Raw genomic sequence first — 26000 nt, forward strand, 5'->3', positions numbered from 1 at the left:
ATGTTGTTATCATGCAAAGCGGGGGAAAGTTTGAAAGCCGAGGTTCGACCGAAGCTCCACCAGTATCTCGCTTTCTTCTTTCCTTTTTCACGAAATTCATGTATCAGTAGTTTAGAAGCGCTTGTTTTTCTCTTGAACTCTTTCTCGGAGTCTTTACAGCGTCCGTGGCCGTTTTCTTGTTAAAACGTGCTGTATTCGTGTACCTTTCGACGACCACTGCTCGAGTCCTCAATTTCCAACATGGCCGGACTGAAACCAAGAGCTGGAAGCTACCTCGAGTTAGAACTTCCACAACGAAAGAATTCGCTGGATATTATCCCTAATGCGGTACTCTCTCCAATAACAGAGCTGGCTTTGAATCTTGAGAACAGGTATATTCGTAGTAAGCTCTCATTTGTGCGTAATATTTATGGCGGTATAATTTCGGTGGAACTTGACGGCTACGAACTGTAATTGCCCTGACTATCGTGTGACAGAACAGTGTATGTTCTATCCTCTGACCTTACTGCCTGGCTCTTGATTTTAACAGTTTGGGTAGGACGCCAAAAAGAAAGCTTTCTTTATGTGGAGACGATCCTTCGACGCCGAACGCCGGTTTCCAGAGGTCGCTTTCAACAGTGTCCAACGAGTCCGGTACGCTTCATAAATTTAAGCTCATTTACCTCGATTGACAGATATTTATTTATCCCGAAATAAGAAAAAAATGCTTGTTTCGTCGTGATTTGCAACTTCTATTTCTTCATTTCTTAGGCTACTGCCCCGATTCACCTCCAGGGTTTCTTTTCGACTCGCCTTCAATGGAAATGTTGAAGTGAGTGCGTTTATTTGATATGTATGCAACTTGGAGAAACTTAATGTTGTACTCTGTTATAAGTTAACTTTAGTTTTGTGTTTTAATTTCTCGTTGTTCGTTGCTAGCATTTTTCTTTTCAAACTTGCTTTTTCACTTTTTATCAAGGAATATAATTGGTCCCAAACCGTGACAATCCGCTCTAAACCTTGAATGCATTTTCAAATACAGTAATTTCCAATCCTTTGTCATTTGAAATCTTTCAGTTAGGCTTAGTTTTCTTATAGCGAACAGGTAAATGTCTTGATTAATTCTGCTCATCCCGTAAGTATGTTTTGCTATAAACACGATTTTTTAGCTTGAACCTAATTAAATTTCTAATGTGAAGTAAACATGGCATACAGCTTGTAAAATTGAAGCTAAATAAAAGCTTGTCTTTTGTTCCTTATGAATCTTTCAGCAAGGATTTTTTTAACTTCTTTTGCTATATATCTTCTGTGTATGTTGTAGGGCCAACGCCGAAAAGAGGAAACAAAGGTTTGTATGCTTTTATAAATTTACGTTCGTTTGGCTTTGTTGAGTTCAGTCGGTTATGTTCGAATCGAGTTGATAAGCAAACTTTGTCAGATATATCTATTTTTTCAAAATGGACTAATCTAATTTTATCTTGCTTGCAGTGAGATAGTATGAAAATTAATTTCATTTGCGCGAAAATTCAGTTTGCACGTGTTGCAACACTCTGGAATGTTTGATCATTTAAAGTGATGGTTTTTCAGTCCAGCTGTTTCTATAGTCCACGTGTTTTCTATTGTTTTGGGAATCTTGTTATCAATAATTGTTGAATAGGTCTGGGTAATAATTCAAAAGTCAGAAATATCTTGCCATAAAAAGACTAAAAACTGGTAAAGAAAACAAGGAAGAAATGAAATGTCAGGATACATACAGTATACTAAATATCAAAGTCTTGTTAGGTTGCTAATTATTCAATTTCATTATCTGACACAATCCAACAATTTGTTTAATTTGATTCAGCATAAGTTGGATGAACCAGCCAATGATGAACAAAACCTTTGTTTTGTAAAATGTTGTGAAACTGCTTGAGCTGAATTGAACACAGTGTATATTAATCCAACTGGATCAAGCATTTTATACCATGCAATAGAAAATACAGCCAATCAAAATACAGGAAGCCATTGTATATTATTTTGACGGTGTTACACCTAACCTTCCCATTGTGCGTGGCGCATGTCACATTGATTGTGCTGGCCACTGTATTTTCCATGGTATGTTCTAAAATAGTTATGCGACACTCTCTTGTGGTGAACCATGGAATATCCCATTGCATTTTCTTGGTCTACACACTCACCTAAAGGCTTGTGCATGTACTAAGAAAATACAAGTGACACATGGAATATTCCATGGTATACATCTCGAAAGCATTGCATAACTAGTCTTTGCTTAACATTGTGCTTGGGTATACAGGCAACTGTAGTTGGTTGTTTAGTTGGTTCATCCAACAGCACTTTCAGTGATTTCAAGTGATCAGTCAGTTGGCTGAAGCCATATGCTTTTGAGAAGTGAAATACATGTGAATGGTGTCAAGTCTATTTGTAACTTTAACAGAAATACATGTAAGGTTCAACCATTTCATTTTTTGAAAAATTTGCAAAATTAGTGTACGTTTACAGAATTTGGAAATGTTTGGTGAACCTTCATACCACATCTGATATTCTCTAAAATGGACGCACATCTGCCATATTACTATACTACCCAGTCTTCCATTTTAGTTGTGCATTTCTGTTTCTGGGAAGAATTGAAATTTTTGTTGTCGTTTGTGTGGTAAGCTAATAAACATGTTTATTGTACAGTATATGCGTCATGACAACATGGTCTAATTGGTGCATTTATGAACTGGCACATGATTTGGCATCATTTATTTAAAGTTTGGCAGAACATAATGCAAACTTTTTCACTTTGGGAGGCACGGTGGCCTCATGGTTAGAGTGCTCGTCTCCAGATCAAGCAGTCCGGGTTCGAGCCCTGGCCGGGGACATTGTGTTGTGTTCTTGGGCAAGACACTTTACTTTCACAGTGCCTCTCTCCACCCAGGTGTATAAATGAGTACCGGCAAACTTAATGCTGGGGGTAACCCTGCGATGGACTAGCATCCCATCCAGGGGGGAGTAGAAATACTCCTAGTCGCTTCATGCTACAGAAACTGGGATAAGCTCCGGCCTGATGGGCCACTTGGCTCGCATACAGACTTTACCTTTTTACATGATTTGGCATCATTTATTTGAAGTTTGGCAGAACATAATGCAAACTTTCACGTCCAAGGTGCAACACAGGTGTAATTGTTTTACTGAGTTGCCAAAATGTTTTCAATTAAGAGTTACAGAGGAAACTTGAAACGTGGATTCTTTTCTTTGGAGGGGGGGGGGGGGAGTGTGGTGGGAGGAATCCTGGTTGTAAGTTTTGTTCATATTTATTGAAAACAATAAAACAAAACCAACTTTATTGGACTTTGGGCATAACTGGCTTGCCAAACTTCGAATCATATTCTGGTGAATCATGCAATGTTTGATTACCTGGATCATGCTTTTGAATTCTTATAATGCGTGTGTATACTTGGATGGCAATGACAGTATTACAAAAATGTCATTTTGATATTCATATTAAGACGGGTTCCGCTCAAAGTTCGCGCAATAAGAAGTGCAAAAATTATTTACTAAAAATGTACTCGTATCATGGTAACTTTTGGAACACTATTTAACACAACTCGCTTTAGTTCATTTCTCTAAATGACCCTGCGATTAGATTCTCAAGCATTCTCTAGAAAGTTAATGTCAAACCTCGTAAGAGTGCTTCAAACATGTGTTACTAACGTGAAACGTCTGTTTTAATTGAAATATGGTAAACTTCAAGTTCAATTTTCCCTCACAGGGTCAGCTTAAGAACTTAAGTGTTGATAAGTTCATCTTAACTGTGTTCAAAGTATTACCATGACGTGACATTTTTTTGGTAACTTAATTTTTGTCATTATTGCTTGAATGTTCTGCAGGAATCATCTTAATTTTGTTTTTTGTATGCCAGGCTGTGAAGTGTAAACTTGCAGTTTAATTTCTGAATTTTCTGAACCTGCTTATAACTTTTCTTGTGAACTGTTTCACATGATGCTGTTTTTCTTTCTACAGGAGACCTTCTTTCAAAAGGTGGAACTCGTTGCCAGTGAGTAACTTATGTGACTGTACATATATCCTTGTTAATAGTAAGTTTAGGAGAAACTTGCTGTGGTCTTAAGTGCAAATCCCCATATTTCATTGACTAGGCTATGCTAGGCTAATAGGCACATGCAAAACTCTTGTTTGCTGGACTCTGGATCAATTGATCAGCGTCAGGGCCAGGGTCACTGTTCTGTGTGTTCTTGGGTTAACCCTGCAATAGACTTGCATGCATGCAACAAGGAGTTAGACTCCTAGTCGTTTCATTCTACAGAAACTGGAGATAAACACCAGTCTGGTACATGTAGCCCTCTAGGTTCAGAAGCAAACTTTACCCAAATTTTATGATATAATATATGGTTAAAGGGCCAGTTGCTTCTTTTGCACGCAGTAGTCATACATGTATTGTCAATCATCAGTGTTAGTTGTTTTACCGTAATTTTTAACTTGCTTCCATCAGGTGAAGACTGGAGAGGATCCTTTTACTGCAAACAAAGAAAACATTGAATTGAATTTTGATACTGTAAAGGAGAGAGAAACAGAGCGAACAGAAACTGTTTGCCCTTCGGAGGAAAAGGAATTCACGTTTGCACGGCCAAAATGTCCAGTTGGAGGAAGAAGAACATCAGTGCACAATTTACCTGGGAGATCTTTATCTGAACCTTCACCCCTGGTAAATTGAACAGTTCAATTTTGAATGCTGAGAATTAATTCACACCCATTGTTCTACCTGTAACATCAATATAACTGGTTAGATACATTGTACAGGTAGTCTGAAAGTGTTTGTAACAAAATACCAGGCACTCAGAAGCACAATCATATGATAATTATTTTTTATTATTTTTGATTGACCCAGTCCCAGGAATTGTGCATTCCATCTTCCCCATCAGTGAGTGATAGTCAAGATAGTGGAACGTGTGTCTTTGATTACAAAGCAGATGGAGATGATGATGGATTTATTGATGACTTTGTTCAAGAACAATCTAGTGAGGTATATATGTGTAGTTTTTTACAAGCTTTTAGCAAGAGAGGTATTCTGGAAGTGTTTGGAGACCTAAATTTTATCAGAGATCATGTGTACTAAAGGAACATTGTATCTGCAGTCGAGTGTTGATCAATACCCTTCACCAATACCCTCCAGCAACACTTGATCATCACTTCAACGACACCTTGGTTGACACTTGATTAGCACTCGATCAACATCTCAGTCAGAAGTCAGTTGAGAGTTGACTAATTCGTGATTGATGCATACGAGTCCTTGGACACTCGGCAGACCATCAACCAACTGTTGATAGAGTGTTGATCAAGTATTGATTGAGTGTCAATCGAGATATCAACAGAGCATCAGTTGGGATGTTGATTGAGGTGTCAATCAAGTGTTGAGCGCAGGTCTATCATTGGTATCCATCATGATTCATCACTTGACTGCGGATGCCTTTAGTACATATTATCTCTTGTCCGAGCCTCATAGCATGCACACTGTAAAAATTCTATACTGACTTGTAAATTGATGTCGTTCTCAAAAGGATCTTATTGCATGCCAGTGGCCAGGGTTTATCAGTTGAATTTATTTATTGTTTTGTGCCTTGGATATAATTTAATAGGGCTGTCAGTAATGTTATTCAAATCAAAATTGACTGAACATTATATTAAGTACTACATGTAGTTATGAAATTGAAAAAAAAGGAATGCTGTACATTCTATAGACTCAAGTAAAGATTCCTGTTGGAGCTTAACCCTTCGGAGAAGGTTCACTTCCTGTTGGATGGATTTCTTGCTTTCTTTTTGAAGTCTAAAGGATTGACGGTTGCTATTTATTGCTTGTGAATTTGTTTTCTTTAATCTTGCCCCTCACAGGATGGTAGTTTAGAAGTACCATCAGGAATAACAGAACTTGTCAGTGCGCCATTAGTCTCGAAAGAAGTGGTATGTTATTGGTTGTTTGCTGTTTCCAAGTAACTTCTGGAAAAGAAACTGAAGCTTAGGGAATCTTTCCTGAAGTTACATGTATAATGCAAGTTTTAAGGTTATTGTCAGGGTTTATTAAATGAATATCTCGTAATGCATTATTTAAGTTATTAATAATGAATTCATCATGAGAATTTTTGATTTTTTTTTTCTCAATTCATTACCTAAGTTGATAGTTATGTAGGGCACAAACATATGAAATAACCTATCCCAGAACTTGTTTTGATGGAAAGTCAAGAAATTATTCCTTTCTCTTACAGGAAACTGAGGATACAAGGAAAAGCTCCAAAGACACACCAAAGGTAAAAAAAGAAAAGATAGTTAACATAATTATTGCAAAGTTTTATTTAAAAAAAAATTGCAGAGGTACAGCCTTCTTTAATACACTCCACATGTAATTACAAGCTACTTAAAGTAAACTTCATTTCTACATTACGTGCATGTACAGTGGAGTCCTATTAATCTGGTCACCAGTGGGCCACAAAATCTGGCCGTATTAACCAGGTGACCATAAACACGTAAGAGGGGTTCTATAAATAAGAAAATGACTGATTGAGCTTTTGAAGAGACCAGAATAAAGTGGCGGTAATAATGAGGTGGCCTTGTTTACAGGGTGACCATAAGGCAGGGTTCCACTTTATGTCTTAGTTTAGACCAATGATAAAAAAAAATGTGTCGGTGAGAAGCAGACAATATTTTTTTCATGCTTTCTTTTTGCATCGTGCTCAATAGACTAGATGGGCTACTCATGGGCTACTATGCAGATGGTGATGAATTTTGTTGGTCATCATTTCATCTTTAGCTGACCAGTGTAGAACATTTATGAAATACATAAACAATAGTCAGAGAGAGATCAATTGACAAGTTGTAAACAAGACAATCATGTGAATCTAGAGCTCTGGTGAGTGCATGACAAGAAGATATCTTTGCATTGATTTGTTGTAGGCATCTGGACCAGGCTATAAACCAAGAGACTTGTTCAATGCTGGAAGAGATAGAGCTTACACTGTGGCCTCAGAGAGCCCAACTAAACTTGAAAGAGGCACAATCAGACAGAGGTCCAAATCCTTTGCTCTTAAGGTATCCAAACATGAAATATTACAGCTGCACAAGTACATACATGTACAGTGTATGCAAACTGGGGGCAACTCGGACAACATCCGAGGTAGCACTGTGGCTTCTTTGAAGATGAGCAAAATTTTAGCAATTTGCACAAATTTGGTAACCCTTCGCTCCTGTAACATGTAAATAAATCTCTTAATTTACACAGAGACCAAATCCTCCACGGGATCCAAGTCCAAACCTGAAGAAAAGGCTCAGGTATTGCTAGTTCCTAGGGACCTTATTTTATTTGGTTTGTTCACTATTTTTCATTATGTTGTGTTGTGGACATTGAGTGATGCTCACATCATGTATGGCTTCTTTGCAGGACGAGATGCCAGTCGGTCATTGAAGGCAACAATCATAAATCCTTTCTTGATATGGTAAGTGAACTAACTGAGGCATAACAAATTGTCCCATTTGATTGTCAGAGGAAAATTGTGTCTGAGGGAGAGAGGAGTTTACATATGTTTTGAGCACAAGGAGGAGCACAAGTCTTACCTTAGCAGTCAGTGGTGTTTAGATGTATACGCACATGCCAGGACTCCATGTGTTCTTGGACCAAAGGGCGTTGTAGCAGTTTTGCGCTTAGTCAGCGTTTCCTTAAGTGTTAGCATTTTCTTGAGCATAGGAACTCTCAGTGGCTGTTCCCCTTCTGTGGTCCCTCCCTCTCTTTCCACTGTTTTATCAGCCTGAAGGGAGCCTCTTTCTTCTCTATTCTGGGTGGGGGCTTGTGGCTGGGTTGCCACGATTTGCCAGCCATGGGAGCAGTCTGCATCGAAGGACTGGCTGCCAATAGTATCAGGCACCCAGTTTCCACTTTGTGTGGCAGCTGCAGGGGTTTCATTGTGAGGACAATTTTGTCTCCCTGGCTTGACCAGCTAGAGGAAAGTTTTTCTTATAAAGAAGTTCAGTTCAAAAGGTTTGGCCCAAGAAAACCAGCTGCCCTCATGCTGAAAACTTTAATGAAACCTCTGCAGTCATTTATTAACTGGGAATTATCTGATGGTTCAGTTGGGGGGAGAGGTCTATATCCTTGGTAGGATTGTATTTTTTGCCCAAAATATCCTATTTGTATGTCATCAACAGGCATTATTACAACAAAGACCAAATGAAGTTCAGCCTTGTGCCTTGAGGCGCTCGCAGTCAGCTACGTTTGAACATGAGCTGGGAAACATGCTTGATGCTTCAGGTATGAATTGAAAACTTTTTGGGGTCAGAAGAAATTCCATGCCTGACAGGGTCACTGTAGGAAGGCTGAATATCAGCTTTCATTTTTGTGGTGCACTAACTAACATTCTTTCTGACTTACAAGATGTATGGATCAGCACTTGTTTGTGGATCCGATGATTAAATGAAGGTCACCAGACCATTGTGTTACCTGCAAATTCATCACCCACTTGTGACATGCACTTTTGTCTTTATTAATCGCCTGTGACTTACAGCTTGCAACATGTAGTTGCAATTCAATCCAGCATTGAAAGTCGAATTGCTGCTGCTCTCTTGAGTTATTGACTTTTAGATCATGACTAAATAATAAATGACCAATTCCCTCTATGAAACACGCCTGCAGGGAATCATGGTAGTTGTATTCATCTAAACAAGAATCCAGTCCAAGATGATGAATACAACTACCAGGATTCCCTGCAAGCATATTTCATAGAAGGAACTGACCATTGAACTCTGCGTTGACTATAAGAGACTGTTCAATAGATCGATTAGCATGATACCAGCATTAGTAACATGTACATGACTGTGCATATATTCTTGGTAGAAAAGCAAATTAGTAGCGAAGATGAAGGAGTAACATCACGAAGACAGTTTTCTAGAAGAATGTGTTTTTAAGAAGTACAGTGTACATGTAGCTAGAGGTAAACTCAAATGAACTGGATCTACAGTGCAGCAACCTGGAACATACGTGTAGTTCAATTATGTACTATTTATTTTAACTGCAAGGTGCATTTAATTTACGTGCTAAGTCTGCCTGTTTTGTTTTCTCCAGGCCACAAGAATGTTGTGGGAGATTTCAGTGGGGTAGGTCAAAAGCTGTTTGTTTGCAACTTTGTTAGTTTACCTGAACAGGAAGAATGGGGCTATCTTGCCTACTTGGGATCAGCCGCTGTGTCTCGCAAGAAAATGGTGTTCTTATGCCATACAATAAATCCCGATAACCCATTGAGTGATGCCTGTAACCGCCCGTGACAAGCGTTGCCTTTTGTTCCACTTGTTACGTCATCACCTTTGACCAAAATTGGCATCACTTACACTCGAGATCTGCAAGAGGAAAAGATCTTTCCAATGATACTCAGATCACGGTGATAGGGTCAATTGAGCGCGAAATATGCACGAAAACACTTGGAAATTTGAGCGAAAAACTCGGAGGAAAATTTCCCTCGACTACACTCCGTGGTAAGAATATGCCCTCTAGATGATGCTTTCTCGGGAATTCTTGAACTGGAAGTTAGCCTAGCAGAAGGTCACCAACTGCAACGAAAAGATAAGAAAAGAAGAAAAAGGAAAGGTGAAAAAAGAAATTAAGAAACCGAAAAATCTCATAAAACGCGATGCTAATTGGATAGAAAGGCATGCTTTCATGTTGCAAATGCCTTTTTGAGTAGATTGGAGCTAATTTAGGTCACACGAAAATGCCAAAATTTCCAGGTTTCAATTGGTTAATTGCCAGCGTTTGCTCTGTAAAGATCGCTGGATATTGGTCTCTTTGCGTGTTTATGGAGTTTGAATGCGTCTCGGTCCGGAAACATGCAATAAATGAACTTGGCCAATATCCAGCCATCTAGACCTCACGCTTATCTCTTGAACAGACACCCTACTTTAACAGTGCTTCTATCCTCCCAGATATTGTTTACTAGCGAACTTAATGCTTGGGGTAACCACGTTATGGTCTTACATGTACATCGCTTTTAGAGGGGGTTATAGATTATGCCCTTAGTGGCTTCACGCTATGGACGCAGGGATAAGCTGCAGCAGAATTTGGCACTTGGCCCAATCCACACTTTACATTTAGTCCTTGCAGTGGTTTCATAGCGCTTCTATTTTGATGCATTTTAAATTGTTTAATGGTGTTTCTTTTATTGTAGCCATACACCTTACCATCAATACCTGGACAACACGATGACCTGAAATGCTTGACTCCAGAAACGGTAACTTGTTATTCTCTGTACACTGATTACATGTACTCGCAAAAAAACCCTGCACTTCTTGATGTGTTGGTGGTTTGTAGAGTCAACTATCTGAAGTTACTCGCTTGCATACGCTGCAAATTGAATGCTCAGCATCGCTTTTTATATTTTTTAGGTTGCACGAGTCCTGAACAATGAATTCCCAGAAGTGGAAGCCCACATCATAGACTGTCGATATCCTTATGAGTACGAAGCAGGTCATATCAAGGTAAACCACTCTTCATGTCCCGTTGCTGTTACTTTACGAATTGATAAACCTGGCCAAAACATCTATTTCAACAACGATAACGAGACGATTTGCCACAAGCGCTACGAAATAGAGATACCTCTTCCGCTATGTTCCATTGTCGACAGCAAAAGAAGACAATGATTTTAAACGCGACACAACGTTGTAAAGGGAAGGTTACTGAATATTTTCCTGTTTAAAGTGAAGAACAAAAGCAATATGACCAGGGCTGAAGAAAGTCGCTGGCTGTGTTTTCTTTTCCTTTTTTGGGGGAGGGGGGGGTGGAGAGGGGCTTTGGGGGGGGGGGGTCCTGATTCCGTTTCACTATCACGCTTTGATCGTTTGAGTCACGGATAATCTCACTACTTTCACATCGAAATGACAAGTTACGCGAACCTCTCTTTACCAAGACGAATCGAGTATACACTGAAAGCATGGCTTAGGTTAAACGACTTGGACGTTGTTACATGTTGGCTTGAATTTAAGTCCCATTTGTAATTTGTGACATTGGAAAAAAATATCTGTGCCGTTGACATTTGAAGTCTCCTTGTAGATGCGTTGCATTACAAGGCCTAGGCCGTTCCTTGTTATTGAAATTTTCAAAATATGCAATGTAGTATTGGCCTAAATATTCCTTGTTAGCCACATCGTTTACACTGCAGTGTTATTATAATTCTGTTCTACTCAGGGTGCGCGCAACATTTACACAAAGGAGGAAATTTTCAGCGAATTTATTGAACAGCCCAAGAGAAGTCTGACGGGAAAGAAAACAATTTTAATATTCCACTGCGAGTTCTCATCCAAGAGAGGACCTGATATGTGAGTAGGAGAAGTGAATGGAAGAGTGATTCTTCCAGCTTTACTTAATAAAAATTCCCCTGGAATCTTCAGCTTTTTGAGTTAGTATACAATCGGGACACGATCTGAGAGATAGTGACTCATAGTTCGTATCATTTTGTAGCTTGAAGGTTATCGAACAAAAGACGAATTCGGAGAAAAACATAATATGAAGCAACAGCCTTATTGCAATTAAGGCTGTATGTTGTTTTGGTCGATCTAACCATCGGTGCAGTCATTTTGCTGTTGGTAGACCTTGGTACACCTAGAACCTGAATTCTAAAAGTGATCATTCATCTTCCATTAAAAAGGCCTTGAATTCTCTTCACCTATCCACAAGTGTGTGGTCGACACAAGGAGGACAGGTCGAACCGGTAGGAAGCTGTAGCTTGTGATTTTCGCATAGCGGGCAAAATCAGGTGGAGTTTTGTCTTCCTTTTCACGCCAAAAAATATGCGACATGAAACAACAGACGCATATTCATGTGCATTCCCAAGTTTCTTCTCGCACAGTTAAAAATAACATTGTCAAAGCCTCGCTACATGTTTTGCCATCGCTCGGCAAGAATCGCCCAACAATACGAAGTGGAGGTGATCCGTTCATGAGGCGAGCTGGAAGGAAATACCTAAAGTATGGCTAAGGGCATGTTAGGGTTGTGATATTGAAGTTCTGTGTTGTTGCTCTCTAGGTCACGCTTCTTGAGGAATAGAGACCGCGATGTTCATTATCACATGTATCCTAAACTGTTCTACCCAGAACTGTACCTCATAGAGGGAGGATACAAAGCATTCTTTGGCAAATGCAAGGTAAGGGACATTCTTGGTGTTAAGTCGGAGCTGAGCAAATTTTGCAGTTCTGCCGGAATCTGGCTGTCGGCTAGATTTCCCTCTGAGTTGCAGGACTGCGCATTGTTGACTTGTACGTCTTGCTCAATAGACCATTGTCGTATTCTCGGTATTGGACTGGAACTAGCTTGCAAGTGAGGCTAATGCGGGGAGTCTCTTCAAGTGATATTCTCTCGCATGAGCCTCCATTTCAAGCTAGTTCCAGTGCAATGGCGAAAACTGAATACGTATATGGCTTGTTGTCATCAGGTCCTCCGTTCTTTCAGGAGGCCTTATCGGGGGTAGTGCATTGTATTTTGAACTCCGTTTTTCTGTTTTTCAGGAATTCTGTGAACCTCAGTGCTATCTGCCGATGTTGGACGAAAACCACTCGCAAGACCTGAAGCGGTTTTCTAAGCGATCCAAATCAGAAGGAAACATACTCACGAAAGGATTCCGCCCTGGATTAGGATATCGCCGCTAATCCACACTACTCACTCGTCAACAATCTTCACCTCTACCAGTAGAAGCTCATGAACAGCTCCTTTTCTCTTGCAATTTTTTCGTGCTGAAAATTATTCCTAACTTGTTATTATTTCTCTAAGCAATATAAGAATTGAATCTTACTCGTCTTGGATTCCAGTTATCTTGTTTCTAAATTCGAGCTCCTCATTGACTCAAACTATAAAAAGCTCTCAATTTACATTTTCTGTGCTGAACTATTTGCACTTAAAAATGGCCCATTACCCAACGTGAAAGTGTTTTCAACGAGTGTTTTCGTTTTATTCAATTACAAGTAAACGATAATTATTTGTGCAACTACTGTAGGCTTAGATAATCCAAAGCTATAATTGAAACGAAAAGATTGTGTTTCATCTGCTACTTCGTGTAATTGTAGGAGGAATCTGTGTGAGATGGGTGTGGAATTTTTTCGATGGTGTGTTCATAATATGGGCATTTTTATCTTTTCTAACTGGCTATGTGCCTGTTCTTGTGCTAAATGTGTAAAAGTCTTCTGGAAATGCGGCACAAAGCTTGAAAGAATTTACATCTTCCAGTCTGTAGGCAGAGTGATCTTTCCTTAATTAAATCCTTTTTCTTTCGTATTTTTATTCTTGTTTTGTTTTGCTTTTTTTTTTTTTGCTTTTCGACCGAACGGCTACAAGGACTCTAGAGCTAATGTATTATTTGTGTATAGTATACTGTGTAAATAACTTTTCTTGCTAGAATCTGTAATAAAGTATCTTAAAATGAATTCCCAATACCGGCCAAGCCGTAATTGTTACCATATCCGATTTCCCTACACTTTTTTATTATCAAAATATTGTTTTCCGGTTCTCTTCGTATAACGGCTTGCTCCTAACACATAAACCAAGTATTTACCCTTGATATCAGGCCTTGCCTAACGAAATATTGGAAGCATAGCGTTTTGACCGAACTGTAAGGTGGCGCTACTATTGCACTCTTGAGGAGGTCGACTATTTGGGCAAATAGGTCCAATTTTTCACATATGTTTTGGATTTTCAAGTGAGTCACCTGTTGAAACAAATTTTGAGTGGAAGATAAAACAATACATTGACGAAAGAGCCATTAGTGTTACCCGTTTCTGGGCTACTTATATCGTAAGTTTGTATTTGTGAACCATTCTCAGGGGACAACTAAATAAACATATAAATAATTGATTCAAGAGACTTGAGATCAAGAAAACTAGGGCCGTCTCTTCGATAATAATCACTTGTGAATTTACTGTGATTTTTCGATCAAACATCAGTCATGGGACCAAGGTGGCCTTGTTTGCTGTGGAAACTGTGGTAAGTTGTAAAACATTCCTATTGGCTTGCAGATAACAAACGCAGGCTGGCGAAGCTAAATCGGCTTATTTCAGTTTTATTTTGCTAAACGTTATCCACAGATAAAGATGAGTCCGCCCTCTTACAGCAAACCGCGCTATTCGCCGTTAAAGCCTGACATTTGGTCAGTGCTAGTGCAGAATTATTTCCTGGGCTGCTCAAGAATATCAGCCGGTATCACCTTGTGATCGCGAAGAACATTTGTGTAAATCCCGTATCGGATGCCTCAGTAAATACTATGTTTTATTAATTGCGCACGCATTATTCCTTTGGATTACTAGCGTGTGAACTATTGACTCTGACTTTCCACCAAAGGTATAAAGTTCTAGTTCAGCCGGTTGCACCTGGTCCTTTAAAAAAATTGACGCGCGAATTGTCACTGAATTGTGAAAGAACAACATGAGGCACGTCTGAAGATTTTGCTAATTTTAAAGAATCTACCACCTGTTCTAACGTGACAGCTTTTGTCCAGCTTAGTCTCCGAGGACGCGAAAAATCACTGAAACGACCTCCTCTTACTTAATTTTCTTTCATCATAAATTATACCTTTATTACATTGGCACTCTAGTTCATGTGATAAAACGTTTTCCAAAGCGCCAGTATCATTTAACAAATGAGGAAACCGTAAAACACCCGTAGATTTGATAACAACAACATTAAGACACGTTCGCTCCGCGGGGGTCTCCCATATAAAGCACGTGACGGGGGTGCTCGTCGTAAAGTTTTTAAGAGAACCCTAGGGGGTACCAAGATAACGCTCTGTGGGCGTGGCTTGAAATTTTTTCACCCTTAAGTGGTACAAATTCTAAGACAACACATCATCTCCTGTCATTTTTTTCTCGATTCAATACCCTAAAATGTACCGCGAAAGCACCCGCTGTGGACCTTTTGAGGCTGAACACTCTAAGAAAGCTTTTTTAACCCCTAAAAGGTTTGACGAAGCCCCCGCCCTTTTTATATGGGAGTTCCCCTGCCCCCCCCCCCCTCCCCCCGAGAGTTCGCTCGTATATGTTAACTGTCTGTCTGCAAAGAAACATTTTCGGCGAGGTTTTCTGTTTATATTGTTTGCCCTTCAGTTCTGAGTTTGAATAATCTCAAACCTGACCCTTGACAAAAGCAGTGAAAAAAAAAAATCGTGAAATAAAAAATTAATACTTTGGTTAGGTTTTAATCCTGGGTTAGCGTTGATCGGCTTTGGAAAAACCCAGCCCTGGGTACCGTGCGTAAATTGCTTCCGCGAAGACTTCAATCTATCCGACTATACTCTCCACACGGGCAAACGTAAATGGAGTACTCCCTACCCCAGGGGGTACAAAATAAGGCTTTCGGTTTGGAAAGTCTCGTGCTGCTAGTTCAGTGCGATCATGTTCATTTTGTCCTTTTCTCTACCTAGCGAGGAAGCATAGTCTCCTTATTAATTACTGGTTGGTGCGTTGGAGCAGGATTGAGAAGTCTGGGTCCAAACTCTTGTCCGTTCGTTACCAGGGCGTAGCTACGCAGTAACAGGCCAACCGAGGCTTTTGCCTCAGTCATTTTGTTTCGTTTTTGCTTTTTATGTGTTTCTATTTGTCGTTTCAGCCTTGTTTTGGCCTCTGTCAACTTATCGTATGTGCTTGGAAAGAATAAAAAGATGGCGTCAACCTGGATAGCGCCCAGACCCCATATCATCATGATTGTTGCGGATGACCTGGTACGGAGTTGGGAGTTAAATCTTGTTTAGGCAATTAGCTTTCGCCCAAACTAGCCTTGAAATCAAACAACACTTTTTGGCTTCGTATGTGTCAAAAAACAACAGCTTTTAATTGATTTAATTTTTGCTTTGTATATTTCTTGTTTAGGGCTGGGATGACGTCAGTTTTCATGGCTCACCCCAGATCCCAACTCCACACATTGACAAATTGGCCAACTCTGGAGTTATTCTTAACAGCTACTATGTGTCTCCGATTTGCACTCCTACCCGGGCCTCTCTTATGACTGGGAAACACCCGGTCAATCTAGGTAAATGTCAGGAAACATTTTGAGTTGTTGTCATTATTTTCGTTGTACCCTACAATAAAGTAAAAGTTGAACCTTTTCGAACTTCAAGTTGTTTAACAAGCAATTACCACAAGGTCTCTTTGCCAGCAAAAGAGACCACAGTTTAAGCCTTAAACCCTGAATGTCGCAAGAAAGTTCTCTAATGGTGATGGTCTCTGTGTTGTTGCAGGTGTTCAACATGCAACTATATTTGGTACTCAGGCATACGGTCTACCCCTGGGTGAAGCAACAACACCGCAGTACCTCAAGTCGCTTGGATACAGAACGCACGGTGTGGGAAAGGTAAAACATTTACCTGAAGTACAAAAGTAAGTAGACCGCGGATCCACTCTGCTAGACCGCCTCGAGGATCCGCTGCTACTTTGACAATGTTGAGACGAAATTCATGATCAATAACAGGACAGACGCATGAAAAACTGACGTCAATTTGTTAAATTCATCTTACAACTCGAGCGATTATTACTGGATTTAAACATAACTTAGAAATTAGCTGGCGCACTTTAGCTCTTGCTATCGTAACATTTTGTTCGTTGCAATATATTGGAACCAGCTAGAGGCCCCGTATTGGTGCTGACCAATTTTGTAGACGAAAATACAATGAATGACTCACTCTTCATTCATTCATTTCTCCTTGTAGTGGCATTTGGGTTTTTTTGAGAAGGAATACACACCAACCTACCGCGGCTTTGAGACTTTCTACGGGTTTTGGAATGGTAAAGAAGATTACTGGGATCACTCATCCCTAGAAGATGTCTGGGGCGTTGATCTCAGAGATAACATGAAGGTAAACACAGTGCGATTGATCAATCTGTAATTTCTTGTTATAGCAATATCAAGACAAGAAACTGCCTTGAATCATAGGTTCTCAAAACCGACATGCGGAGAAATATAAGGTTAATAAAAAGGAGAATTTAGACTTTGATCTTGCGATTCTCAGCATCTTTAAATAATTGTTTTAAACGAAAGAAGCTAAATAAACGCGCGCCTTAGCAGCAAATGTCAACGGAAAATGTCTTGATCACTTGGAAAAGTTGAGAGTATGACTCGTAATCTACCTTAGTTTCATTAAAAATTCAATCATTTTGGTTTTGGTTTGGTCATTTAACACCCTTTGGTGTTTCCCTACCTGAATGAAAGAGTATTTTAATGAAAGCTTCCTTAAGCATGGTCACGTGTTAGTAAATAAAAATACAATAATTCACAGATTTCCTAAAAGAAATATACTACAGAATGTGATATCGTACTAACGAATTGGTAGCGCAACTCCTTTAAAGGGCAAACAATCCTTTCCTATTGAAAGTGTAGTGACTCCTCCAGCACTTGTGTTTTCTACACTCGAGTGACGTATTTGTTGTTTCAGGCTGTGAGGAACGAAACTGGCCACTACGGAACTGAATTGTTCTCAGAAGTGGCTGAACGAATCATCGACACTCACAACAAGTCTGAGCCGCTATATTTGTACCTTGCACAGCAAGGCGTTCATTCAGCTAATGGACTTGAGCCTTTACAAGCGCCACAAAGACTTCTTGATGTAAGTAACAACAGGTTTTTTTTCTTAATCACTAAGGGTTTCTTTTCCTGGTAATGTGCCTTGGAATCAGGGACAACGTCTGAGAAGGTATCGCAGTATGCCTAGTAAAGAAAACAATAGAGCAATAATCAGTGTAACCTTTGTGAAAGTATATCATTTCCAAGGAACTTCACCGAAGTGTAGTGGTTGCCGTGTAGTTGCCAAGATGTCTACAAAACCCTTTGTCTGTCTGAGTATGCTTGTTTCAGTGAACCTGTCTGTGTCCATGTTGGTTCGGAATGCACGCGGGTGTCTGCCTGCCTGTCTGTCTGCAGTCAGTCAGTCAGTCTACCTGGCTGGCACACTGACTGACTGACTGACTGACTGTCTGACTGACTGAGATACAGACAGACAGACAGACAGACAGACAGGCAAGCAGAAAAAATAGAAACAAAGAGACAAAAATACTCTGAACTTTCTGTTGACATTCCAACCTTTGGCGTCGAAACGAAATTGTATGATCTTAAATTAATTATCTCTTGACTTCCTCTCTCCTCAGAAATTTCCCCACTTTTCATCAGAAGAAAGAAGAATCTACGCTGCTATGGTGGCTTCGTTAGATGAATCGGTTGGAAACATTACAAAAGCTCTTAAAAGAAGTGGATTGTATGACAACTCTGTTCTCGTTTTCACGACAGATAACGGAGGCGCTCCACGAGGATTTAACTGGTAAGAAAATGGCATCACTGACCATAAAAGTGGTAAATGAACTTTTTGGAGATAAATTTGCTTGACGACCGGGACAGGATTCCGAATTAAAGCTGCAGAAAAAAATTAAAGGCATATCTCGGGGTTGAAGTGTTTTCTTATCACTCTCTCTTTTCTTAGGAATCAAGGTTGCAATTATCCATTCAAAGGAGGCAAAGACACATTTTGGGAGGGAGGAGTCCGTGGAGTAGGATTTGTACACAGCAATTTGATAAGAAAAAAAGGTCGAGTCAGTTATGACTTGATCGACGTCACAGACTGGTTACCAACCTTCTATCATCTGGCTGGAGGTGACGTCAGCAAGATACAAGAAAGGATCGATGGCATGAATGTGTGGGAAACCATAGCGCATGGAAAGAAATCTCCAAGGACTGAGGTACGATAACGGTTAACAATAGTTACCGTCTATAGTCCTTTTCAGGACTGCTCTCACCCCACCCGACCCAGACGATCATGTTAGACGAAGCACTGAATTCGTGATGTCGTTGATAATTGATAAGATAAAAACGAAAATTGGAAAATTTGTTATAGTAGGGTAAAAAGGGATGGCTGAAGATAACTGAAGATTGTGTGAATGGATCAGAGACGCATAACATGAAAACTGTAGGCCACATGTTTTGAGAAACGACTTCCGTTTAAGTGCGTTTAAGTTGCAGTCCTGTTGTTGTCTTGTTAACCGAGTAAATTTATAATCGAAAAACGTCAGCAGTTAGTAACAACGCGGTAGAAAAATTGCTCTACGTGGTCTGACAACCCCACTGATGCCATTACTTACAATGCCATTGTATACTTGACGTAAAATGACTGTGACATGCAAATGATGTAAAACAGCATTTTATGACCTGACAGTATAATATTTCTCCTAATAGAGAGCCCGGCATTTATAGGGCTTATTTCGACGAAGCTAAGGAGTTTTCATATTTGCATTGATATACGAAAACCATGTCATACGGCCTGACGTGACATAACACTCTAAAATATAGCTAAATATTTATGCAATCTATTCTACGGGTAAGGCTAAAGAAATTTTGTGCTTTCTTTGTTAGGTTCTTCACAACATTGATCCCATTCGTAAATTTGCAGCCATTCGTGTCGGGAACTACAAGTTGATTATTAACCAGGATGCTGTTTACAAAACAACGTGGCATCCGCGGTATGACGTCGAGGGGGAACTGGATACTCTACCCCAGCCCTCCACTTTACCCGGCGCAGTTATTAATTGCGGAAAGTGGTCAAAAAGGAAAGAAACTGTTTGTAACACTGATGACTTTCCGTGTTTGTTTAACATAAAGAAAGGTCAGTAAATTATACATGATGTCTGTTAGAAAAATAGTTGCATTTATTCAAAGATTGAATACCACTCCAAATCGAGTTTCTTTTTAAAACCTTTTTTATGGAATTTTTTGGTAATCAGGAATGGGGTAGTCGTGAGAACGCTCGCTTCCCACCAATGTGGCCTGGGTTCGATTCCGACCCGGTGCCATATGTGGATTGAGTTTGTTGTTGACTCTCGCCTTGCTCCGATGATTTTTCTCCGGGTTCTCCGGCTTTCTTTCCTCGACAGAAACCAACATCTCCAAATTCCAATTCGACCAGGATAATATTGTAATTTTTTTTTCAGATCCTTGCGAGTATAGAAACCTTGCGCACACTCATATTGACATTGTGGACCAACTTCTTCACAAGCTCATTGATTACCAAAAAAAGGCCAGTCCCGTGTGGTTCCCTGAGAGGGACCCCCTTGCGAACCCATCAAAAAACGGGACCATTGGATTTTGGGGCCCTTGGAGGTCGTCAACAGCTAACAAAATTATTTTAGATAACGTCCTTGATTCCATACCGTCAGTGAGTGGGAAGAAACACTCTCGTCACACAAACGGCAAAAGCAATGGGAAGAAAATGGGAAAAGTGTTTAGTACTCACGAAGATAGTGACAAAGAGGTTTATCTGATGCTGGAGAAGATTCTCCAAAAGACAAAAGAAGGCAAAAAAGGTCAAATACCTCGAAACAGCAGGCTAATGAAAAAATCGTTAGCTATGTTGTACGCCAAGATGAAACAAAAGACCAAGGTGGATGATTTGATGCATAAACTGCAGATGATTAAAAAAGGTCGAGTAGCAAGGAGAAAAGAGCATACGCCTGTAAAACTTGTCAAGGAACAAACTCGCTCTAGCGCCTTGACCAAGATGAACTCTTCTTTGGAATCAAGCAAACTGAAAAAGTTCATGAATAAAAATCAACAAACGGTAGACAAAACAGGGACAAGGCGGACAGAGATTGAGAAAGTTCATATTACAGATGACAACTCTATAAATAATGGAGTTGACAACCCCTTGGAAATGCGCAGCAATTCAAGAGATGAGGACCAAGATATGGATGAGGCGCCTCCTTTGGACACAAGCTCAGGTTTTGAGGAAGTTGATCAAAATGATCTCGAGAATGGTGAGCTTATGGCAGATAACAGTGAAAATGACAGAAATTCATACGCACAAATAGAGGATGAATATGATTCTGATGTGGAATCTTCGGGTCAGTCCACGGAGACAAACGATCAAACATCTGGGGGAAAATCTGAGATGGAATTTCAGGACAGCGATGGCATTAGCGATGACATGGATAACGATAATGATAATGATAATGACGATGATAATGACGATGATAATGCTAATGATAATGGTAATGATGATTTTATCCGAGACAATAATAAAAACTCTGACATGTACCTTTAATATAATTTTTAGAATCTAAAAAAACTTACCTAGATCATAACAAACCTGATATTAACGAGGTTATTTGTATAAGAGTAATCTAATATATAACAGGGGCTGTTTAGAAGTCAGTAAGGCTACAGATTGCCAGGATAGATTTGGTGTGCCGTAAGGAGAAGATTAGAAAGTTATTTTATCGTAAGAACTGCTTTTTCACTGGTAATAAACTCAACAGTTTTAATCGGTCGTATACCATTGATACAGGTATTCCGAAATCTCGCTCGCCGTGTGCTGTCTTTAAATTTATTACTGTTCACTTTGCTAGCATTGCGATGAGTTTGCAAAAGCTTGTTCAAATTTTAGTGCTTCAAAAGGTGCTTTCTACGAAAATTTACGAGTATTTCAGAGATATCAGTCAGAGGCATAGCGCCTTGATAAGGCTTTCACTGGTTTCGAGTTTTTGACGTTTAAAATTGAGAGATTTTTCTATCTTTCTCATTTCCAGTTCCCCAGCCCCCTATCTTCTCCACACGCTGATTACATCAGCCTAGACCCCAGGCTTTACTCCAGGGTGGCGAGTGAGAGACACTGTCTTACTAAAACTAGGACTCGTACCCAGACCCCCTTGATCTAGTGTCAAACGCACTATTCATTTAGCCGCTCCAGTAGTAACATGAAGACTGAATCCATCAAAGGTATCACATATTAAATATATTTCATGCGAGGTAATAAACTACTTCAGTACTCGGATGTCGCTCTTCTTTAATTTTATTTACGTTACAGATTAAACATACATTTTGACATTCGGATATCGATAAAATCTAACGATTCCCAAGAAAAAAGAAAAAAAAAATTGGAGAACTTACTTTTATAGAAGCTACACAAGTATGTGAAAGGTCAATGGGCGTGATTATTGAACCATTTCATTTGAAACTCAGTCACCACTTTATACTTTGCGAACAACTAAAGCAAGATAGTTTTGCAAAACTCTCGAGGTCCTTTGATACAAAGATGTCCTTATCTACCAAAGCATTGCATTGGACGCTTTCGTTACTTTACTGCTTGCCCGGGGAATGTGGCCCTTTTTGCGTTCTTCGTTAACCATTCGGAGAATTCCCTTCAGAGTCTGATAAAATTTTTTTTCTTCTGCCTCGTATGTATTAAAAGAGACCTTTTCTGTTTTCTCAGTTTTCTTAGTCTCACGTGCCGCGCATTTGCCCTTACATTTATGTTTTCTCTCAACTCCTGAAGGTAAGTTATCAATAACTTTCTGCAAAATAGCTTTGTTTTTCTTTGAGGACCTCCAAGGACTCCAAAACCCACAATGCTTTGCCGGGTCAGCTTTCGTGTCCGTCTCTGGAAACCACACAGGAAGGGCCCTTCTCTGGTAATAAATCAGCCTCAAGACCAGACGCCTTACTATGTCGATATGAGTTTTAGCAATGTTTTTGTACTCGCAAGGGTCTGAAAGAGAAACCAGGAGACGCATTGAACAATATTTTAAAATTCGATGACAAAGAATCGGCGGGATTGTAAGGTTTGAACAACTCGGCCAACAGCATTCCACACTCGTATTTTCGTTAGGCTTCGTTTTATAGGTCGTCACCAGGAGGTCGACACTCATTTAATGACTCATTTAAGGCCTTTGGCTTACAGAGAGGCTGACGGAGTCATTTAGTCAGCCAATCAGCCAGTCAGTCATTCAGTTAGCCAGCCAGTCAGTCAGTCAGTCAGCCAGCCAGCCAGCCAGCCAGCCAGTCAGTGAATCAGTCAGTCAGTCAGTCGTCAGCCAGTCAGTCAGTCAGTCAGTCAGCCAGTCAGCCAGTCAGCCAGTCATCCAGTCAGTCAGTCCGTCAGTCAGTCAGTTAGTCAGTCAGTCAGTCAGTCAGTCAGCCTGTCAGTCAGGCAGTACGTAGTCAGGCAGTCACGCAGTCACCCAGTCAGGCAGTAAGGCAGTCAGTAAATCAGTCAGTCCTCAGTAGGTCAGTCAGTTACGCAGTCAGTCGGTCAGTTAGTCAGTCAGTCAGTCTTCAGTAGATCAGTCAGTTACGCAGTTATTCCGCTAGTCAGAGCCTTTGGCTGACAAAGTCATCCCGTCAGTCAGAGACTGGCTGACTGACTGACTTTTTGACTTGCATTCAGTCTGTCACTCAATCAATCAATCTATCAATCAATCAGTCATCCAGTCAGTCAGTGATACACAAACAAGCTACTACAGGAACAGCGCGGCTCATCGATTCCTCATGACGTGTGTCATGTTTTGAATTAATATTTCTCTTTTATATTGTACCTTCTTCAATGTCAAACAAACAAGGGAACACATCACTGTTGCATGCAGTTTCTATGCTACTGTTCCACTCGCCACACTGAATAACCGCGCCAGGCAGTGTCCGGGGCTGTGGCATAGTGTCCAGTTCTCCTGGTACCTCATAACGTGGATACCAAGTTGATTTGTAAAAACCGTCCTGATTCACAACTAACTTGTATCGCTCCACTCTGATTGCTGCGAATCTACTGAGGGGGTCAATGTTGTGAAGAACCTAAGAAACGGAAAAACAGTTTAACCGATCATCTTCAAACTTAAGCTATTGACTTGAGTGGCCTTGGTTGATTTGCACTGCGCATCCATGCTTCGTTTAGTTTGCAAGTAAAAACCTCGTCAACGTTCCATGATGTTCCCCAACTTAGAGCTGTGAGAAACCTGCAGCGCTTCAAGGGTACACATTTGTTACAAGAAATCATCTGCATTTTAGCGAAAAATCAAGACGTGAACCAAATAAATCAACTAAATAGACCACAAAAAAGCATAGAACTGATCATGACTAATCAAAAGTTGTTGTAAGCAGAGTTTTACCGCCGTACGTTTTGGAATCTTCTACTTCTTGTTAGTTAAAATGTACTAGCGTTCTATCACAAATACCGTTCTCTGATACGCTGACTCACTTTCTATTCTGTTGTAGATAATGAGTAGCCTAGCATTGTGCGGCTGTTAATAAGATGGCGACCGCTTCTTTACAGATTTAAATAAAGCTTTGAACGACTAGTAGATTTATACTAAAACAATTAGATTATTTGCTCTCGATTTCTACACGTGATAGAAATCTCGAGCTCATAATCTAATTGTCAAATATACTTAGAACAATGAAGGATAGAAATGGTGTTTATTTTTCTGTGTTTCACAGTTGTGTTTCAGAGCAATGTTGTTCAGTCGTACCTCAGTTCTTGGAGATTTCTTTCCATGCGCTAAGGTGTCCCACACATTCATGCCATCAATCTTATCTTCTATCATGGAGACGTTACCGCCAGCCAGATGATAGAAGGTTGGTAACCAATCTGTGGCATCAATTAAGTCATAACTGACGCGCCCTTTTTTCCTTATCAAATTGCTGTGTACAAATCCGACACCACGGACCCCTCCCTCCCATAATGTCACTTTTCCTCCTCTGAGTGGGTAATTCGAGCCTTGATTCCTAAATACGTACACAGGAGAATATAAACTGTTTAATAACTTCACTTGCCAAAATGCCTGATGAGAAAAATAAGTAGAAAGAGATTAGCAAACTTTGGCAGATTTAAGTTCAGCTCATCGCCGTTCGCAAGCAAAATTTCAGCTAGTCCAAACCAGTAACAATAGAAGAATTCTTGTTTGCCATCTATAAACATCTTATCAACCGAGCTTAGTGGGTCTGTATGGGAGAATCTTGACCTCGGTTGTGTGTACAGACGTCACTGCGTTCGGTCTGTACTCACGACCTCGGTCAAGATTCTCCCATACAGACCTCCTTTTCGGTTAATAAGAGCTAAAAGGTATTGCATTCCAAAGATGTTGTCCATTGAGTTGATGACGTATGAACGGGCTGAGAGGGTTTCTCTTACCAGTTAAATCCCCAGGGAGCACCTCCGTTATCTGTCGTGAAAACGATGACAGAGTTGTCATACAATCCACTTCTTTTAAGAGCTTTTGTAATGTTTCCAACAGATTCATCCAACGAAGCCACCATAGCAGCGTAGACTCTTCTATCTTCAGTTGAAAAGTGAGGAAATTTCTGAAGAAAAAGAAAGTTGTGTTAAAAGTACAGATAATTACATTTATGCAGAGACAGTTGAGGTAAACAACGACTTCCAATGGAACATCAACAAAATTAAAATATTTCACCCAATTTTGTCCCCTTCGAAAGACTTCACTCAGGAGCTTTACCGACATTAAATGTTACATTAATAGGTATCTCGAGTAGCAGAAGGGGTCTTTGAATGTGTATAAAATATAGACGTACTTTAGTTGTTTCAATTTAAGCTTACAGCTAGAGAGAAACCTTTTCCAATTGTCCCAGGGCTTGGCTTGGTCTAACTCCGTGGGACAATTCGAAGTTTCATTCGGTGAGAAAGATAGTTTTTTTTTTGTTCCTTTGAGGTTGTGGATATATTTTATACACAGCTTTGACTCACAGGGCCTCTCTCCACCCAGGTGTATAAGTGGGTACTGGTGAATTTAATGCTGGGGGTAACCCTGCGGTGGACCAGCATCCCATCCAGGGGGGAGTAGAAATAATCCTAGTTGCTTTGTATAAACTCTTGTTCTTAAACCATCGTAGCTTGATTAAGAACACAACACAAACAGTAGTGATAACCATTGTATTCCAACGCATTTTAATACATAACTTGACGTTTCGTATTCTAGTATACATACATTTTCAAACGTGACCGCTACAAATTTTTGTTAAGCAATAGACCACAAGTTTTTATGGTTTATAGGCTGATAAACCATAGAAACTTGTGGTCTATTGCTTTTATATAATAATTCAGAAGACACGCGAAATTTCCATGAGTTTACTGGCACAATAAACCATAGCTGATTGATCAATCAAAGCGCGCGCATCCATTTGATTATTATGTAAAAAAACTACAAATCGTAAATATTAGAGGTCTGGAACCTAGAGCACAGAACCGGCCTGATGGGCC

The 26000-nt window shown here is 40.0% G+C and overlaps 3 protein-coding genes across 4 annotated transcripts in view; 2 read left to right on the forward strand and 1 right to left on the reverse strand.

Annotated features, from left to right (window-relative positions):
- The first annotated feature begins 25 nt into the window (after positions 1–25).
- Positions 26–13429, forward strand: LOC145477115 (M-phase inducer phosphatase-like). Its single transcript, XM_081455480.1, has 19 exons — positions 26–371; positions 530–633; positions 751–811; positions 1301–1327; positions 3985–4018; positions 4472–4684; positions 4868–5002; positions 5869–5937; positions 6240–6281; positions 6925–7059; positions 7250–7299; positions 7409–7463; positions 8170–8272; positions 9083–9114; positions 10179–10241; positions 10396–10488; positions 11195–11325; positions 12032–12149; positions 12511–13429. Exons 1-19 carry the CDS (start codon positions 241–243, stop codon positions 12649–12651), a joined length of 1737 nt encoding a protein of 578 aa, XP_081311606.1. The 5' UTR covers positions 26–240; the 3' UTR covers positions 12652–13429.
- Positions 13430–15302: 1873 nt separating this feature from the next.
- LOC145467264 (arylsulfatase B-like) lies at positions 15303–21550 on the forward strand. Its single transcript, XM_081450814.1, has 10 exons — positions 15303–15326; positions 15510–15707; positions 15856–16015; positions 16224–16336; positions 16692–16838; positions 17415–17585; positions 18124–18293; positions 18453–18708; positions 19379–19628; positions 19954–21550. The coding sequence occupies exons 1-10, from the start codon at positions 15303–15305 to the stop codon at positions 21060–21062; spliced, it is 2598 nt and encodes an 865-aa protein (XP_081306940.1). The 3' UTR covers positions 21063–21550.
- Positions 21551–21800: 250 nt separating this feature from the next.
- LOC145477259 (arylsulfatase B-like) overlaps positions 21801–26000 on the reverse strand; it is a 10481-nt gene continuing 6281 nt past the window's right edge. The window contains exons 7-10 of one of the 2 annotated variants that reach the window (XM_081455502.1): positions 24918–25087; positions 24256–24511; positions 23332–23581; positions 21801–22505 (exon numbers count right to left, since the gene is read on the reverse strand). In XM_081455502.1, the coding sequence (XP_081311628.1) occupies positions 22063–22505; positions 23332–23581; positions 24256–24511; positions 24918–25087 (1119 nt within the window). In that variant the 3' untranslated portion in view covers positions 21801–22062. Of the gene's footprint in view, positions 23185–23331; positions 23582–24255; positions 24512–24917; positions 25088–26000 lie in introns of both variants that reach the window. The other variant, XM_081455505.1, reaches the window with a different exon arrangement.

Source organism: Orbicella franksi, chromosome 2 (assembly GCF_964199315.1).
Source record: "Orbicella franksi chromosome 2, jaOrbFran1.1, whole genome shotgun sequence".
NCBI lineage: Eukaryota > Metazoa > Cnidaria > Anthozoa > Scleractinia > Merulinidae > Orbicella > Orbicella franksi.